General features: G+C 42.8%; 1 protein-coding gene across 1 annotated transcript in view; it reads left to right on the forward strand.

The window, feature by feature from the left end:
* LOC307043332 (netrin receptor UNC5D-like) overlaps positions 1 to 18,704 on the forward strand; it is a 254,270-nt gene that overhangs the window by 179,834 nt on the left and 55,732 nt on the right. Inside the window, 3 exon segments of the mRNA XM_079687717.1 lie at positions 12,539 to 12,724; positions 17,582 to 17,733; positions 17,736 to 17,878. Of these exon segments, the coding sequence (XP_079543843.1) occupies positions 12,539 to 12,724; positions 17,582 to 17,733; positions 17,736 to 17,878 (481 nt within the window).

An 18,704-nucleotide genomic window follows, 5' to 3' on the forward strand; every position in this document is an offset into this window, starting at 1 on the left:
GGATGTTGAAGGTGTGTTACATGTGTGTTACAGGTGTGTTACAGGAGGTATCAGATGTTAAAGGTGTGTTACAGGTGTATTACAGGTGTGTTACAGGAGGTATCGGATGTTAAAGGTGTGTTACAGGTGTGTTACAGGTGTGTTTCAGGAGGTATCGGATGTTAAAGGTGTGTTACAGGTGTGTTACAGGTGTGTTACAGGAGGTATCGGATGTTAAAGGTGTGTTTCAGGAGGTAGCGGATGTTAAAGGTGTGTTACAGGTGTGTTACAGGTGTGTTACAGGAGGTATCGGATGTTAAAGGTGTGTTACAGGTGTGTTTCAGGAGGTAGTGGATGTTACGTGTGTTACAGGATGTAGTGGATGTTAAAGGTGTGTTACAGGAGGTATCGGATGTTACAGGTGTGTTACAGGAAGTATCGGATGTTAAAGGTGTTTTACAGGTGTGTTACAGGAGGTATCGGATGTTAAAGGTGTTTTACAGGTGTGTTTCAGGAGGTAGCGGATGTTAAATGTGTGTTACAGGAGGTATCAGATGTGTTACAGGTGTGTTACAGGTGCGTTTCAGGAGGTAGTGGATGTTAAAGGTGTGTTACAGGAGGTATCGGATGTGAAAGGTGTGTTACAGGTGTGTTACAGGAGGTAGTGGATGTTAAAGGTGTGTTACAGGAGGTTTCGGATGTTAAAGGTGTGTTACAGGTGTGTTACAGGAGGTATCGGATGTTAAAGGTGTCCTATCATGTAAAAGATATGCGGACTATGCGGATGCCCCCAAGCTGAATTTCAGGTTCGGCCTCAATATATTTGGCAATAACTAAAATGAGCCGTCTTTATTTGTGAAGGCCAAGCTGTTACGGTAGAGTGAAGCAAGCAGGACCCAAACGCAGATAATACTGATCATGCCTTTATTTCAAGGATAGAATCAAAACTCGGACAAACAGAACACTCCCCGGTGAACTCAGTCACCAACAAAAGATGAACCAACACTGAACACAGGAAGAGAGTAAATACAGGGAGGGGTAATCAGGAGACGAGAAACAGCCGGGCAGGGGAGGAGACACACAAGGGCAACAGGTGAACACAATCAGACAACGAGACACACCAGGGAAACTAACGACAGGAGGAAGACACAGAGAGAGGGACCAGACAATACACAGGGAGAGGGACCAGACAAGAAACCAGGAGGTAAACATGACAGGGAGAACAGAACAGCAAAATACACCCAGACCTAGATATACAAAACTAAAAACGTGACATAACATGAGAATCGTGACTCAAGCCCCCTCCTGTGTTCGGTGAAGCGTTATATTCTTAAAATCAAATGTAGGGTATAAACATAACTAATCTGCTCTGATAGCAAAGCTGTGGCTTGTGTTTTTGGGGTAATAGAGCCCAGATCAGTGACGTCTGAGGAAGATGGAACATGTAAATTAAACATTGTTGAGGAAATGCTGCATCTCTTGCATTTACTGACGCATTTTGTTTTGTTTCAATTGCTTGGTTTTCGTGAATCAGCCGGTTTCCCTCCTAAAGTGTAACAGATTGATGCATCTCCACAGATCCTCTTAAAGGCTTCGGGATCTTTCTTATTTTAAATTTTAAAAAGCAGTTATATTATAAGTTGAACATAGTATATCCAGCCATGTCTAGAGACACTACATACTGATATACTCCTGAACATCAGCAGGAGAGGACTCTTTAAAGTAGAGACACTACATACTGATATGCACCTGAACATCAGCAGGAGAGGACTCTTTAAAGTAGAGACACTACATACTGATATACACCTGAACATCAGCAGGAGAGGACTCTTTAAAGTAGAGACACTACATACTGATATACACCTGAACATCAGCAGGAGAGGACTCTTTAAAGTAGAGACACTACATACTGATATACTCCTGAACATCAGCAGGAGAGGACTCTTTAAAGTAGAGACACTACATACTGATATACACCTGAACATCAGCAGGAGAGGACTCTTTAAAGAAGAGACACTACATACTGATATACACCTGAACATCAGCAGGAGAGGACTCTTTAAAGTAGAGACACTACATACTGATATACACCTGAACATCAGCAGGAGAGGACTCTTTAAAGTAGAGACACAACATACTGATATACACCTGAACATCAGCAGGAGAGGACTCTTTAAAGTAGAGACACTACATACTGATATACACCTGAACATCAACAGGAGAGGACTCTTTAAAGTAGAGACACTACATACTGATATACACCTGAACATCAGCAGGAGAGGACTCTTTAAAGTAGAGACACTACATACTGATATACACCTGAACATCAGCAGGAGAGGACTCTTTAAAGTAGAGACACTACATACTGATATACACCTGAACATCAGCAGGAGAGGACTCTTTAAAGTAGAGACTCTACATACTGATATACACCTGAACATCAGCAGGAGAGGACTCTTTAAAGTAGAGACACTACATACTGATATACACCTGAACATCAGCAGGAGAGGACTCTTTAAAGTAGAGACACTACATACTGATATACACCTGAACATCAGCAGGAGAGGACTCTTTAAAGTAGAGACACTACATACTGATATACTCCTGAACATCAGCAGGAGAGGACTCTTTAAAGTAGAGACACTACATACTGATATACACCTGAACATCAGCAGGAGAGGACTCTTTAAAGAAGAGACACTACATACTGATATACACCTGAACATCAGCAGGAGAGGACTCTTTAAAGTAGAGACACTACATACTGATATACACCTGAACATCAGCAGGAGAGGACTCTTTAAAGTAGAGACACAACATACTGATATACACCTGAACATCAGCAGGAGAGGACTCTTTAAAGTAGAGACACTACATACTGATATACACCTGAACATCAGCAGGAGAGGACTCTTTAAAGTAGAGACACTACATACTGATATACACCTGAACATCAGCAGGAGAGGACTCTTTAAAGTAGAGACACTACATACTGATATACACCTGAACATCAGCAGGAGAGGACTCTTTAAAGTAGAGACACTACATGCTGATATACACCTGAACATCAGCAGGAGAGGACTCTTTAAAGTTGAGACACTACATACTGATATACACCTGAACATCAGCAGGAGAGGACTCTTTAAAGTAGAGACACTACATACTGATATACACCTGAACATCAGCAGGAGAGGACTCTTTAAAGTAGAGACACTACATACTGATATACACCTGAACATCAGCAGGAGAGGACTCTTTAAAGTAGAGACACTACATACTGATATCCACCTGAACATCAACAGGAGAGGACTCTTTAAAGTAGAGACACTACATACTGATATACACCTGAACATCAGCAGGAGAGGACTCTTTAAAGTAGAGACACTACATACTGATATACACCTGAACATCAGCAGGAGAGGACTCTTTAAAGTAGAGACACTACATACTGATATACACCTGAACATCAGCAGGAGAGGACTCTTTAAAGTAGAGACACTACATACTGATATACACCTGAACATCAGCAGGAGAGGACTCTTTAAAGTAGAGACTCTACATACTGATATACACCTGAACATCAGCAGGAGAGGACTCTTTAAAGTAGAGACACTACATACTGATATACACCTGAACATCAGCAGGAGAGGACTCTTTAAAGTAGAGACACTACATACTGATATACACCTGAACATCAGCAGGAGAGGACTCTTTAAAGTAGAGACACTACATACTGATATACTCCTGAACATCAGCAGGAGAGGACTCTTTAAAGTAGAGACACTACATACTGATATACACCTGAACATCAGCAGGAGAGGACTCTTTAAAGAAGAGACACTACATACTGATATACACCTGAACATCAGCAGGAGAGGACTCTTTAAAGTAGAGACACTACATACTGATATACACCTGAACATCAGCAGGAGAGGACTCTTTAAAGTAGAGACACAACATACTGATATACACCTGAACATCAGCAGGAGAGGACTCTTTAAAGTAGAGACACTACATACTGATATACACCTGAACATCAACAGGAGAGGACTCTTTAAAGTAGAGACACTACATACTGATATACACCTGAACATCAGCAGGAGAGGACTCTTTAAAGTAGAGACACTACATACTGATATACACCTGAACATCAGCAGGAGAGGACTCTTTAAAGTAGAGACACTACATACTGATATACACCTGAACATCAGCAGGAGAGGACTCTTTAAAGTAGAGACTCTACATACTGATATACACCTGAACATCAGCAGGAGAGGACTCTTTAAAGTAGAGACACTACATACTGATATACACCTGAACATCAGCAGGAGAGGACTCTTTAAAATAGAGACACTACATACTGATATACACCTGAACATCAGCAGGAGAGGACTCTTTAAAGTAGAGACACTACATACTGATATACTCCTGAACATCAGCAGGAGAGGACTCTTTAAAGTAGAGACACTACATACTGATATACACCTGAACATCAGCAGGAGAGGACTCTTTAAAGAAGAGACACTACATACTGATATACACCTGAACATCAGCAGGAGAGGACTCTTTAAAGTAGAGACACTACATACTGATATACACCTGAACATCAGCAGGAGAGGACTCTTTAAAGTAGAGACACAACATACTGATATACACCTGAACATCAGCAGGAGAGGACTCTTTAAAGTAGAGACACTACATACTGATATACACCTGAACATCAGCAGGAGAGGACTCTTTAAAGTAGAGACACTACATACTGATATACACCTGAACATCAGCAGGAGAGGACTCTTTAAAGTAGAGACACTACATACTGATATACACCTGAACATCAGCAGGAGAGGACTCTTTAAAGTTGAGACACTACATACTGATATACACCTGAACATCAGCAGGAGAGGACTCTTTAAAGAAGAGACACTACATACTGATATACACCTGAACATCAGCAGGAGAGGACTCTTTAAAGTAGAGACACTACATACTGATATACACCTGAACATCAGCAGGAGAGGACTCTTTAAAGTAGAGACACAACATACTGATATACACCTGAACATCAGCAGGAGAGGACTCTTTAAAGTAGAGACACTACATACTGATATACACCTGAACATCAGCAGGAGAGGACTCTTTAAAGTAGAGACACTACATACTGATATACACCTGAACATCAGCAGGAGAGGACTCTTTAAAGTAGAGACACTACATACTGATATACACCTGAACATCAGGAGAGGACTCTTTAAAGTAGAGACACTACATACTGATATACACCTGAACATCAACAGGAGAGGACTCTTTAAAGTAGAGAGACTACATACTGATATACACCTGAACATCAGCAGGAGAGGACTCTTTAAAGTAGAGACACTACATACTGATATACACCTGAACATCAACAGGAGAGGACTCTTTAAAGTAGAGACACTACATACTGATATACACCTGAACATCAGCAGGAGAGGACTCTTTAAAGTAGAGACACTACATACTGATATACACCTGAACATCAGCAGGAGAGGACTCTTTAAAGTAGAGACACTACATACTGATATACACCTGAACATCAGCAGGAGAGGACTCTTTAAAGTAGAGACACTACATACTGATATACACCTGAACATCAGCAGGAGAGGACTCTTTAAAGTAGAGACACTACATACTGATATACACCTGAACATCAGCAGGAGAGGACTCTTTAAAGTAGAGACACTACATGCTGATATACACCTGAACATCAGCAGGAGAGGACTCTTTAAAGTTGAGACACTACATACTGATATACACCTGAACATCAGCAGGAGAGGACTCTTTAAAGTAGAGACACTACATACTGATATACACCTGAACATCAGCAGGAGAGGACTCTTTAAAGTAGAGACTCTACATACTGATATACACCTGAACATCAGCAGGAGAGGACTCTTTAAAGTAGAGACACTACATACTGATATACACCTGAACATCAGCAGGAGAGGACTCTTTAAAATAGAGACACTACATACTGATATACACCTGAACATCAGCAGGAGAGGACTCTTTAAAGTAGAGACACTACATACTGATATACTCCTGAACATCAGCAGGAGAGGACTCTTTAAAGTAGAGACACTACATACTGATATACACCTGAACATCAGCAGGAGAGGACTCTTTAAAGAAGAGACACTACATACTGATATACACCTGAACATCAGCAGGAGAGGACTCTTTAAAGTAGAGACACTACATACTGATATACACCTGAACATCAGCAGGAGAGGACTCTTTAAAGTAGAGACACAACATACTGATATACACCTGAACATCAGCAGGAGAGGACTCTTTAAAGTAGAGACACTACATACTGATATACACCTGAACATCAGCAGGAGAGGACTCTTTAAAGTAGAGACACTACATACTGATATACACCTGAACATCAGCAGGAGAGGACTCTTTAAAGTAGAGACACTACATACTGATATACACCTGAACATCAGCAGGAGAGGACTCTTTAAAGTTGAGACACTACATACTGATATACACCTGAACATCAGCAGGAGAGGACTCTTTAAAGTAGAGACACTACATACTGATATACACCTGAACATCAGCAGGAGAGGACTCTTTAAAGTAGAGACACTACATACTGATATACACCTGAACATCAGCAGGAGAGGACTCTTTAAAGTAGAGACACTACATACTGATATACACCTGAACATCAGCAGGAGAGGACTCTTTAAAGTAGAGACACTACATACTGATATACACCTGAACAACAGCAGGAGAGGACTCTTTAAAGTAGAGACACTACATGCTGATATACACCTGAACATCAGCAGGAGAGGACTCTTTAAAGTTGAGACACTACATACTGATATACACCTGAACATCAGCAGGAGAGGACTCTTTAAAGTAGAGACACTACATACTGATATACACCTGAACATCAGCAGGAGAGGACTCTTTAAAGTAGAGACACTACATACTGATATACACCTGAACATCAGCAGGAGAGGACTCTTTAAAGTAGAGACACTACATACTGACATACACCTGAACATCAGCAGGAGAGGACTCTTTAAAGTAGAGACACTACATACTGATATACACCTGAGCATCAGCAGGAGAGGACTCTTTAAAGTAGAGACACTACATACTGATATACACCTGAACATCAGGAGAGGACTCTTTAAAGTAGAGACACTACATACTGATATACACCTGAACATCAACAGGAGAGGACTCTTTAAAGTAGAGAGACTACATACTGATATACACCTGAACATCAGCAGGAGAGGACTCTTTAAAGTAGAGACACTACATACTGATATACACCTGAACATCAACAGGAGAGGACTCTTTAAAGTAGAGACACTACATACTGATATACACCTGAACATCAGCAGGAGAGGACTCTTTAAAGTAGAGACACTACATACTGATATACACCTGAACATCAGCAGGAGAGGACTCTTTAAAGTAGAGACACTACATACTGATATACACCTGAACATCAGCAGGAGAGGACTCTTTAAAGTAGAGACACTACATACTGATATACACCTGAACATCAGCAGGAGAGGACTCTTTAAAGTAGAGACACTACATACTGATATACACCTGAACATCAGCAGGAGAGGACTCTTTAAAGTAGAGACACTACATGCTGATATACACCTGAACATCAGCAGGAGAGGACTCTTTAAAGTTGAGACACTACATACTGATATACACCTGAACATCAGCAGGAGAGGACTCTTTAAAGTAGAGACACTACATACTGATATACACCTGAACATCAGCAGGAGAGGACTCTTTAAAGTAGAGACACTACATACTGATATACACCTGAACATCAGCAGGAGAGGACTCTTTAAAGTAGAGACACTACATACTGATATACACCTGAACAACAGCAGGAGAGGACTCTTTAAAGTAGAGACACTACATGCTGATATACACCTGAACATCAGGAGGAGAGGACTCTTTAAAGTTGAGACACTACATACTGATATACACCTGAACATCAGCAGGAGAGGACTCTTTAAAGTAGAGACACTACATACTGATATACACCTGAACATCAGCAGGAGAGGACTCTTTAAAGTAGAGACACTACATACTGATATACACCTGAACATCAGCAGGAGAGGACTCTTTAAAGTAGAGACACTACATACTGACATACACCTGAACATCAGCAGGAGAGGACTCTTTAAAGTAGAGACACTACATACTGATATACACCTGAGCATCAGCAGGAGAGGACTCTTTAAAGTAGAGACACTACATACTGATATACACCTGAACATCAGGAGAGGACTCTTTAAAGTAGAGACACTACATACTGATATACACCTGAACATCAACAGGAGAGGACTCTTTAAAGTAGAGAGACTACATACTGATATACACCTGAACATCAGCAGGAGAGGACTCTTTAAAGTAGAGACACTACATACTGACATACACCTGAACATCAGCAGGAGAGGACTCTTTAAAGTAGAGACACTACATACTGATATACACCTGAACATCAGCAGGATAGGACTCTTTAAAGTAGAGACACTACATACTGATATACACCTGAACATACCGGAGGGATTGTGGTTTGATAGCATTTATAACACGATAACATCTTAGATCATCTTAAAGAGCCGTTAGAAAAGGCTGATATAACATCCAAGGTCAAACACAGTAACAATATGTTGGAAACAGAGGTGTGAAGATGGACCATCTGCTTTACCTCTGCATGCTACATTATGCAGATCAGAGGAACATGTCCAGACGTTTCTCTAAACTGTTTCACATCCCATTCAGGCTGCTTCACACCCAGTGGCCTGGATCTAATGGTTGTGGTGGATATCTCAGGGTGAACAGATGATGTGCCGCTGGTCAGGAGACGTCTCACAGACCAATCAGAGGGATATTAATCTAGAGTATTCCTACCAGGATGATCACACGCTGCACACAACGTTAAAGTGTGTCCATTTAATCATCAGAGCTTCCTTTAAAGCTGCAAAGAAGGTGCAACTTTAACACCAGAGGTCAAAGAGGTGTTCAGATCCCTCAAAGTGCTTATGGCGCCCTATAAAAGTATTGTTGCAAGTAAAAGTACTCACACCACACTGTACAAATACTCTGCTAGAGTCAAAGTACTCACACCACACTGTAGAAATACTCTGCTAGAGTCAAAGTACTCACACCACACTGTAGAAATACTCTGCTACAAGTCAAAGTACTCACACCACACTGTACAAATACTCTGCTACAAGTCAAAGTACACACACCACACTGTACAAATACTCTGCTACAAGTCAAAGTACTCACACCACACTGTACAAATACTCTGCTACAAGTCAAAGTACTCACACCACACTGTACAAATACTCTGCTACAAGTCAAAGTACTCACACCACACTGTACAAATACTCTGCTAGAGTCAAAGTACTCACACCACACTGTAGAAATACTCTGCTACAAGTCAAAGTACTCACACCACACTGTACAAATACTCTGCTACAAGTCAAAGTACACACACCACACTGTACAAATACTCTGCTACAAGTCAAAGTACTCACACCACACTGTACAAATACTCTGCTACAAGTCAAAGTACTCACACCACACTGTACAAATACTCTGCTACAAGTCAAAGTACTCACACCACACTGTACAAATACTCTGCTACAAGTCAAAGTACTCACACCACATTGTACAAATACTCTGCTACACATCAAAGTACTCACACTAAACTGTACAAATACTCTGCTACAAGTCAAAGTACTCACACCACACTGTACAAATACTCTGCTACAAGTCAAAGTACACACACCACACTGTACAAATACTCTGCTACAAGTCAAAGTACTCACACCACACTGTACAAATACTCTGCTACAAGTCAAAGTACTCACACCACATTGTACAAATACTCTGCTACACATCAAAGTACTCACACTAAACTGTACAAATACTCTGCTACAAGTCAAAGTACTCACACCACACTGTACAAATACTCTGCTACAAGTCAAAGTACTCACACCACACTGTACAAATACTCTGCTACAAGTCAAAGTACTCACACCACACTGTACAAATACTCTGCTACAAGTCAAAGTACTCACACCACACTGTAAAAATACTCTGCTACAAGTCAAAGTACTCACACCACACTGTACAAATACTCTGCTACAAGTCAAAGTACTCACACCACACTGTACAAATACTCTGCTACAAGTCAAAGTACTCACACCACACTGTACAAATACTCTGCTACAAGTCAAAGTACTCACACCACACTGTACAAATACTCTGCTACAAGTCAAAGTACTCACACCACACTGTAAAAATACTCTGCTACAAGTCAAAGTACTCACACCACACTGTAAAAATACTCTGCTACAAGTCAAAGTACTCACACCACACTGTACAAATACTCTGCTACAAGTCAAAGTACTCACACCACACTGTACAAATACTCTGCTACAAGTCAAAGTACTCACACCACACTGTACAAATACTCTGCTACAAGTCAAAGTACTCACACCACACTGTACAAATACTCTGCTACAAGTCAAAGTACACACACCACACTGTACAAATACTCTGCTACAAGTAGAAGTACTCACATCACACTGTAAAAATACTCTGTTGAAGTAAAAGTACTCAGTCACATCACAGTGTAAAAATACACTGCTACAACTAAAAATACTCATATCACAAATGAAAGTACTCACAACACAGTTTAAAAATACTCTGCTACTAGTACAATTGTGAAGGGACTATGTCAAAAGAAAAAGCAGCACATTTTCATTTCTGAGAAGTTTTAACCATGTCTGATAATTAGTAAAGTAACAGAACAGTATTTCCATCTGAATTGTCGAGTAAAAAGCAGCGTGAGAAACAATATTGAAGTATAGTACGTGAGTTAATTCCTCCTCTGATGTCACAGGCAAATGAAACACCTGACTCTCTCTCAGCTGCTGAACCAGTGATTGAGAGCCATGGCAGGACGGGAGGACGTAAATTGGTCGAAAGAGCTCGTTAGCCGTGATTAGGAGCCATTAATGGTTGATAACGCAGCGCATGTTCACCTGTCACAACCAATCCTTCTCCGGCTCAGAGAGAACGCTGCAGAGTCACGCTTGTCATAAAACGTTGAATAATGACACGTGTGAGTAATGAGCATCAGTCGTGTTAAGAGACGTGAGTGTTGTACTCAATTAGGATTATCAGTGGATTACAGTTCAAGCAGGCATTGATATCTGAGACCTGCTGATGTTCAGGTGTATATCAGTATGTAGTGTCTCTACTTTAAAGAGTCCTCTCCTGCTGATGTTCAGGTGTATATCAGTATGTAGTGTCTCTACTTTAAAGAGTCCTCTCCTGCTGATGTTCAGGTGTATACCAGTATGTAATGTCTCTACTTTAAAGAGTCCTCTCCTGTTGATGTTCAGGTGTATATCAGTCCGTAGTGTCTCTACTTTAAAGAGTCCTCTCCTGCTGATGTTCAGGCGTATATCAGTATGTAGTGTATCTGCTTTAAAGAGTCCTCTCCTGCTGGTGTTCAGGTGTATATCAGTATGTAGTGTCTCTACTTTAAAGAGTCCTCTCCTGCTGATGTTCAGATGTATATCACTATGTAGTGTCTCTACTTTAAAGAGTCCTCTCCTGCTGATGTTCAGGTGTATATCAGTCCGTAGTGTCTCTACTTTAAAGAGTCCTCTCCTGCTGATGTTCAGGTGTATATCAGTATGTAGTGTCTCTACTTTAAAGAGTCCTCTCCTGCTGATGTTCAGATGTATATCAGTATGTAGTGTCTCTAATTTAAAGAGTCCTCTCCTGCTGATGTTCAGGTGTATATCAGTATGTAGTGTCCCTACTTTAAAGAGTCCTCTCCTGCTGATGTTCAGGTGTATATCAGTATGTAGTTCCTCTGCTTTAAAGAGTCCTCTCCTGCTGATGTTCAGTTGTATATCAGTATGTAGAGTCTCTACTTTAAAGAGTCCTCTCCTGCTGATGTTCAGGTGTAGATCAGTATGTAGTGTCTCTACTTTAAATAGTCCTCTCCTGCTGATGTTCAGGTGTAGATCAGTATGTAGTGTCTCTACTTTAAAGAGTCCTCTCCTGCTGATGTTCAGGTGTATATCAGTATGTAGTGTCTCTACTTTAAAGAGTCCTCTCCTGCTGATGTTCAGGTGTAGATCAGTATGTAGTGTCTCTACTTTAAAGAGTCCTCTCCTGCTGATGTTCAGGTGTAGATCAGTATGTAGTGTCTCTACTTTAAAGAGTCCTCTCCTGCTGATGTTCAGGTGTATATCAGTATGTAGTGTATCTACTTTGAAGAGTCCTTTCCTGCTGATTATTTTTGGACAGCGCAAACCTTTATCTTTTGAGATTTTCTAACAGTAAATATAGATTATTTTCATTTTAAAAAGTGGTCTTTAATCCCAGCTGACTTTAATTTGGAGCCTCTTTTATTTTATTAGCAACAGGCCTTTGTTTGTGCTTAAATTGAGACCTAACCCCAAGTCTTTTTTTCTGTTTTGTCCCATCTCTTCAGGTATGGACAGCTCCAACGACGTGGCTCTGTACTCGGGACTCGGTGCCGGCATCATCGCGGTGGCCATCTTGGTGGTGGCGGTGATGCTTTACAGGAAGAACCACAGCGAGTACGGCGTCGACGTCATAGATTCCTCCGCCCTCACCGGGGGATTCCAGTCCTTCAACTTCAAGAACACCAGACAAGGTAAGAGAAACAACTGTTTATGATTCTTACATGCTCAGTTCAGCTGGATAATCTCCTCATACTAACACCACTTTATGATTTCTGAAGTAAAAAGCTAACGTTAGGCTATAAAGGAACTAAGGCTTGGTCACATGACTTCACGTCACCACGACTAAGCTAAAGGAGGCTAATGTTGGGCTATAGAGGAACTACAGCACGGTCACATGACTTCACCTCACCACCGCTAAGCTAAAGGTGGCTAATGTTGGGCTATCAAGGAACTACAGCACGGTCACATGACTTCACGTCCAACCGCTAAGCTAAAGGCGGCTAATGTTGGGCTATAAAGGAACTACAGCACGGTCACATGACTTCACGTCACCACCGCTAAGCTAAAGGAGGCTAATGTTGAGCTATAAAGGAACTACAGCACGGTCACATGACTTCACGTCACCACCGCTAAGCTAAAGGTTGTTAATGTTGGGCTATAAAGGAACTACAGCACGGTCACATGACTTCACGTCACCACCGCTAAGCTAAAGGAGGCTAATGTTGGGCTATAAAGGAACTACAGCACGGTCACATGACTTCACGTCACCACCGCTAAGCTAAAGGCGGCTAATGTTGGGCTATAAAGGAACTACAGCACGGTCACATGACTTCACGTCACCACCGCTAAGCTAAAGGAGGCTAATGTTGAGCTATAAAGGAACTACAGCACGGTCACATGACTTCACGTCACCACCGCTAAGCTAAAGGTTGTCAATGTTGGGCTATAAAGGAACTACAGCACGGTCACATGACTTCACGTCACCACCGCTAAGCTAAAGGAGGCTAATGTTGGGCTATAAAGGAACTACAGCACGGTCACATGACTTCACGTCCAACCGCTAAGCTAAAGGCGGCTAATGTTGGGCTATAAAGGAACTACAGCACGGTCACATGACTTCACGTCACCACCGCTAAGCTAAAGGAGGCTAATGTTGGGCTATAAAGGAACTACAGCACGGTCACATGACTTCACGTCACCACCGCTAAGCTAAAGGAGGCTAATGTTGAGCTATAAAGGAACTACAGCACGGTCACATGACTTCACGTCACCACCGCTAAGCTAAAGGTTGTTAATGTTGGGCTATAAAGGAACTACAGCACGGTCACACGTACTTCACGTCACCACCGCTAAGCTAAAGGAGGCTAATGTTGAGCTATAAAGGAACTACAGCACGGTCACATGACTTCACGTCACCACCGCTAAGCTAAAGGTTGTTAATGTTGGGCTATAAAGGAACTACAGCACGGTCACATGACTTCACGTCACCACCGCTAAGCTAAAGGAGGCTAATGTTGGGTGTGATTTAGACACTTTTTAGCAACCTCCATTTTTAAATAAACCAGTGGGGTATTTACTGACATATTTAAGGTCATAGAACAAAACGTTAAAATCTCTACAGCTTGTGTTAACCACAGACCTTATTTCAGCATTGCAAACAAAAACACAATTCAGAAAACCATTGAAAGAGAGACCACTAAGTGCTAAAATGCTGACTCATCAATTATTATTATTATTATTATTATTATTATTGATGTTGTTTGTTAGCATGTAGCATCCTCAGGATTTACCTTTCCATTATCAGTGAAAGGATGCTTCTTTGTTATTGTCGAGCTGCAGAAAATCAATCCCCCCCCCCCTTTAGATTACACCTCCCTGACCCCCACTGGATAAATGTGAGGCGTATGGAGCATCAATCCACTTTCTGCCTCGCTACAGGGTGTCTGTCACTGACGTTTCTGGGTTAGCAAGAGTGATAGCCTTCGTGGGGGGGAGAGTCCATCGTCGCCTCATATCTGCCCCCGGCTCGATGTGGCTGTGTTTGTGAGAGGAGCTCCTGTGCAGGTCGTAAATCCTGTTTAAAGAGGCCAGCTTTTCACCGCACACAACACAGAGGTGGGAGAAGGGCTTGTGTGTGACCTAGCATTACTGTGTGTGTGCGTGGGTGCGTGGGTGCGTGTGTGTGTGTGTGTGTGTGTGTGTGTGTGTGTGTGTGTGTGTGTGTGTGTGTGTGTGTGTGTGTGTGTGTGTGTGTGTGTGTGTGTGTGTGTGTGTGTGTGTGTGTGTGTGTGTGTGTGTGTGTGTGTGTGTGTGTGTCTGTGTTTGAGGGATTAGACAAAAAGAGAGTAATAAATGACAACATTAAAATGATATGAGTAACAATATAATAGTCATATATCATAGGAAGGGGGGGGCATGTAAATAGTAGCATGACCTTAAATAAGTAGAAAGGGGTACAAATCATATTCTATGTACATGCATATAGACTTCTTGCACAATTTTTTATTTGTATTTTATTATATATGTTGCAAAAATGTGTTTTTCTGCAAACGTAATAAATATGTGATTTGCTCCATGTGGCGGATTTCCCACACTCTCTGAATCCAGCAGTTATAGGGGGGGGGGGGGGTTCTGGCTTCAACCATTTAATGGTGAAGCACTTCAAGGCCGCTGTCTATAGAGTGGTGCAGTGACGAGTCCTAAAACCAGGAAGTGAGTCAGCATGTCACCACTTCCTGTTCCCTCGTCTCAGCCAATGGGATCTCTCCATAGGGTTTAGGAAGCTATCTGAACTAAGGTCTGTGGTTGAGACAAAGAGACGGATCACGTTTTGTTCTACATTAAATCATCAGCAGTGACCCCACTGGTGATCTCTGAAGAGTGGACGTGTCTGAGAAACGATGGTTGTTACCAAGTGGCTGAATAGGACTACAGAAGTCGTGGAGGCCGTTGTACATCATGACACCGAACACGTAAACACTCCTCTAAGTTAGTTTCTGTTCTGCTTGAGAGCAAGTCCCTGCCTCCTGCAGACTGTTCAAACAAACGCTTCAACTCGTACCATCTAGAATCTGTGTGTTTGAATATGGATCTGAAGTTGGTGTGACGTTGAAGTCGTGCTGCTGGACTCGCCTGTAGCTCCTTTGTAGCATAACGTTAGCATTTAGCTTCTGGACATTAGATTTATGATTAGAACATTATGAAAGTAGACACGTGGAGATTATCCGGCTGAACAAAACGTGCATTTATCAAACAGGTTCGTTTTCCACACACCTTATTTTTTACAATATTCCAGAATCCTATGGAGAGATCCCGTTGACTCTGAGACGAGGGAACAGGGAGTGGTAAAATGCTGACTCACTTCCTGGTTTTAGGACTCATTCGTGCACCACTCTATGCAATTCTTAATAGATACGTCTTCTCGACCCTCAGGTGAAACTCACCATCGGATTTAGAGCAATATTTTGCTGGAACAATTTTTAAGAGCATCAAATATCTTCATCTTCAGTTTCATCCCACAGGCCATAAGACTGTTAAACACCTGGAGTGGAGTGCACCAGCTGGGCGTAACTCTACGTCCGACGTAGAACCGAAGGTTAAGACCTAACTAAAGTTATGACTGGTGCACCACTTAGACTGAAGCCCTGTGTGCGTTGTGCATCGGAAAGACAGACTAGCATCCAGAGTAACGTAAAACAGGCAAGAAGGAAAATAACGATGGCAGTGCGTCTTGTTTACAGGTTTAACAACGAAAGGGCATTAAGACGAGAGAGAGTCATTTGTGATGGAACGAACTGGAGATCTATTCAGGGAGCTGAACTCCAGCACGGATCAGACAGAAACACGGAGCTCTCCGTAACCTTGTAGGTGCTGATTGCGCTCAGATGTTACGCTAACGGGCTGCTCTGAAAGGAGAAGTTTGAGTGTTAAATGATGTAGTCGTGTGTTGCTTGGCAACAATTACTGTTTTGCGTGTATTAACGAGGCGCAGCTACGACCGTGACTAGTCAGCTTGGTGCACTCGGTGTAAACTCAAATCACTAAGTCGGACGTAGCTCAGCCCGACGTTAGAGTTAAGACCTACTTCTTTACGCCCAGCTGGCGCACTCCACTCCAGAACTAGAACATCCATAACATTCACCTGTTTGCAACTTACCAATTATTTATCCCTTATGTATAGACTCTTATTCTACTATTTCTATTCTAGTTCATTTGTATTTAGTTGCACTATTTGATCTGTTTTATTGTGGTGCTCTGTTGAAGGAGTAACTCAATGACAATCAAAGGCTTGAAATCTTTTGATTTGATTTATTTTGAATGTTTAAAACAAAAACAAAATATAATACTAATGAAATGAAACATGAATATCTTTGGGTCGAAGACACCGCATTAGTCTCGGAGAAACTGTGATGGACATTTATCAATATCTTCAGACATTCTAAAAACCAAACCATGAGTTAGGGAAGAAGAAATAAAGAGAACGTATGAAAGCAAACTGAGATCTGAAACCTCAGACCACACTTCCCTCGTGTTTGTTTGTTTGTCCTGAATGCTTTGCAGCCAACAGGCCGAGTCACACACACAGCTGGACCTCCATAATCCATCAGCTGGAGTCATTTCCTGCTGAAGGACGGTGGGGGGGGGGGGTCACTGGTCTGTAAATGAGAGGAGCTCCCAGTGGGGGGGGGGCTGCTGCCAAGATAACAGGCGAGTCTCAGAGTCCTTGCTGCCCAGCTGCTGCAGGGCGGGGGGGTAATGTTGGTCTATTTTTAGGAGAATCGTTAATTACCGGGGGCGTGATAAGTGAGGAGCACTTCCCGGGGGGGGGGGGGGGGGGGGTTGTCAAAACTTAACTTTTAATCCAATGGTGGCTCTACTGGGAGTATTATTTTGGTTATGCCCTAAGTTACATACATTCTGGATAGTTTTAATACTAGTTGAACTTTACATTGTTGTTTCTAGTTATTGTGCTTGTTATCTTGTTGTTGTGTACGCGTGCGTGCGTTGGAGGCTCAGTTATTTGACGGTGTGTCTCCGTGTCTCTGCAGGAAACCCTCTGCTGCTGAACTCCTCCGTGCCTCCGGACCTGACGTCGGGCCGGAGCTTCAGAACCCCGCTCTGCTTCCACGATGCTGCCAACAAGGATCTGTTCGACCCGCTGCCGGACATCAAGGTCAAGGTGCAGAGCTCCTTCCCACGGGACTCGAACCTGGACTGCAGCGACGCAGAAGAGCGGCACAAAAAGGGCCTTCTGGCGCTGAACGGGCCGCTCGGCGCCGGGAAACAACTGAGAGCCAGCGAAGTGTTCGGACCCACCGGAGGCCGCCTGGTGCTGCCAGACTCTGGTGAGAGTAACAGGAAGTAGATAACAGAAACAACACCGCCTCCACCTCTCTGTGTGGAGGACTCTTTAAAGGTCTCCTATCATGCAAAAGTCACTTTTTGATGTTTTCTCTACATCACCGTTTGTCCCCATTGTGTCCCCATGTGTCCCAGGTGTGTCCCCCGGTGTGTCCCCGGTGTGTCCCCGGTGTGTCCCCGGTGTGTCCCTAGTGTGTCCCCGGTGTGTCCCTGGTGTGTCCCCGGTGTGTCCCCGGTGTGTCCCCGGTGTGTACCCGGTGTGTCCCCGGTGTGTCCCTGGTGTGTCCCCGGTGTGTCCCCGGTGTGTCCCTGGTGTGTCCCCGGTGTGTCCCCCGTGTGTCCCCGGTGTGTCCCCGGTGTGTCCCCGGTGTGTCAGGAGACTCTCAAAGTGTCAGGAAATAAACCCCTCTCTCTTCTCCTCCGTACCCACATCTCTAAAAACGGGGAACAACGGAGCTGATCCAGATTTGCTGCGTCATGACCACATTACTAAAATGTGGGCGGGCTTTAGACCCACGGGCCAATCAGAAACGTTGCTGTCAGAAACAATGAGACGTGTTCTGGAAGTAATATGCTCTGTGTTTACATTAGCATGCTAACACTCAGAGCTAACCTGTACTGGAGAGAGTGTGTGTGAAGAAGCAGGAAATCAAAAGGAAGTCACCTTGTGGTAAACCTGAGAGAGAGAAAGTTTGAGCTAGTGGAGTAGAAGTACGTAAAGTACCTCTGAACTTGAATGTACTTACCGGTAGTTACTTCCCACCTCTGCTCTTGAATATCCCGTTACCCTCTGCATGTACAGCTGTACTT

Source organism: Notothenia rossii (genome assembly GCF_949606895.1).
Source record: "Notothenia rossii genome assembly, chromosome: 6".
Lineage (NCBI taxonomy): Eukaryota > Metazoa > Chordata > Actinopteri > Perciformes > Nototheniidae > Notothenia > Notothenia rossii.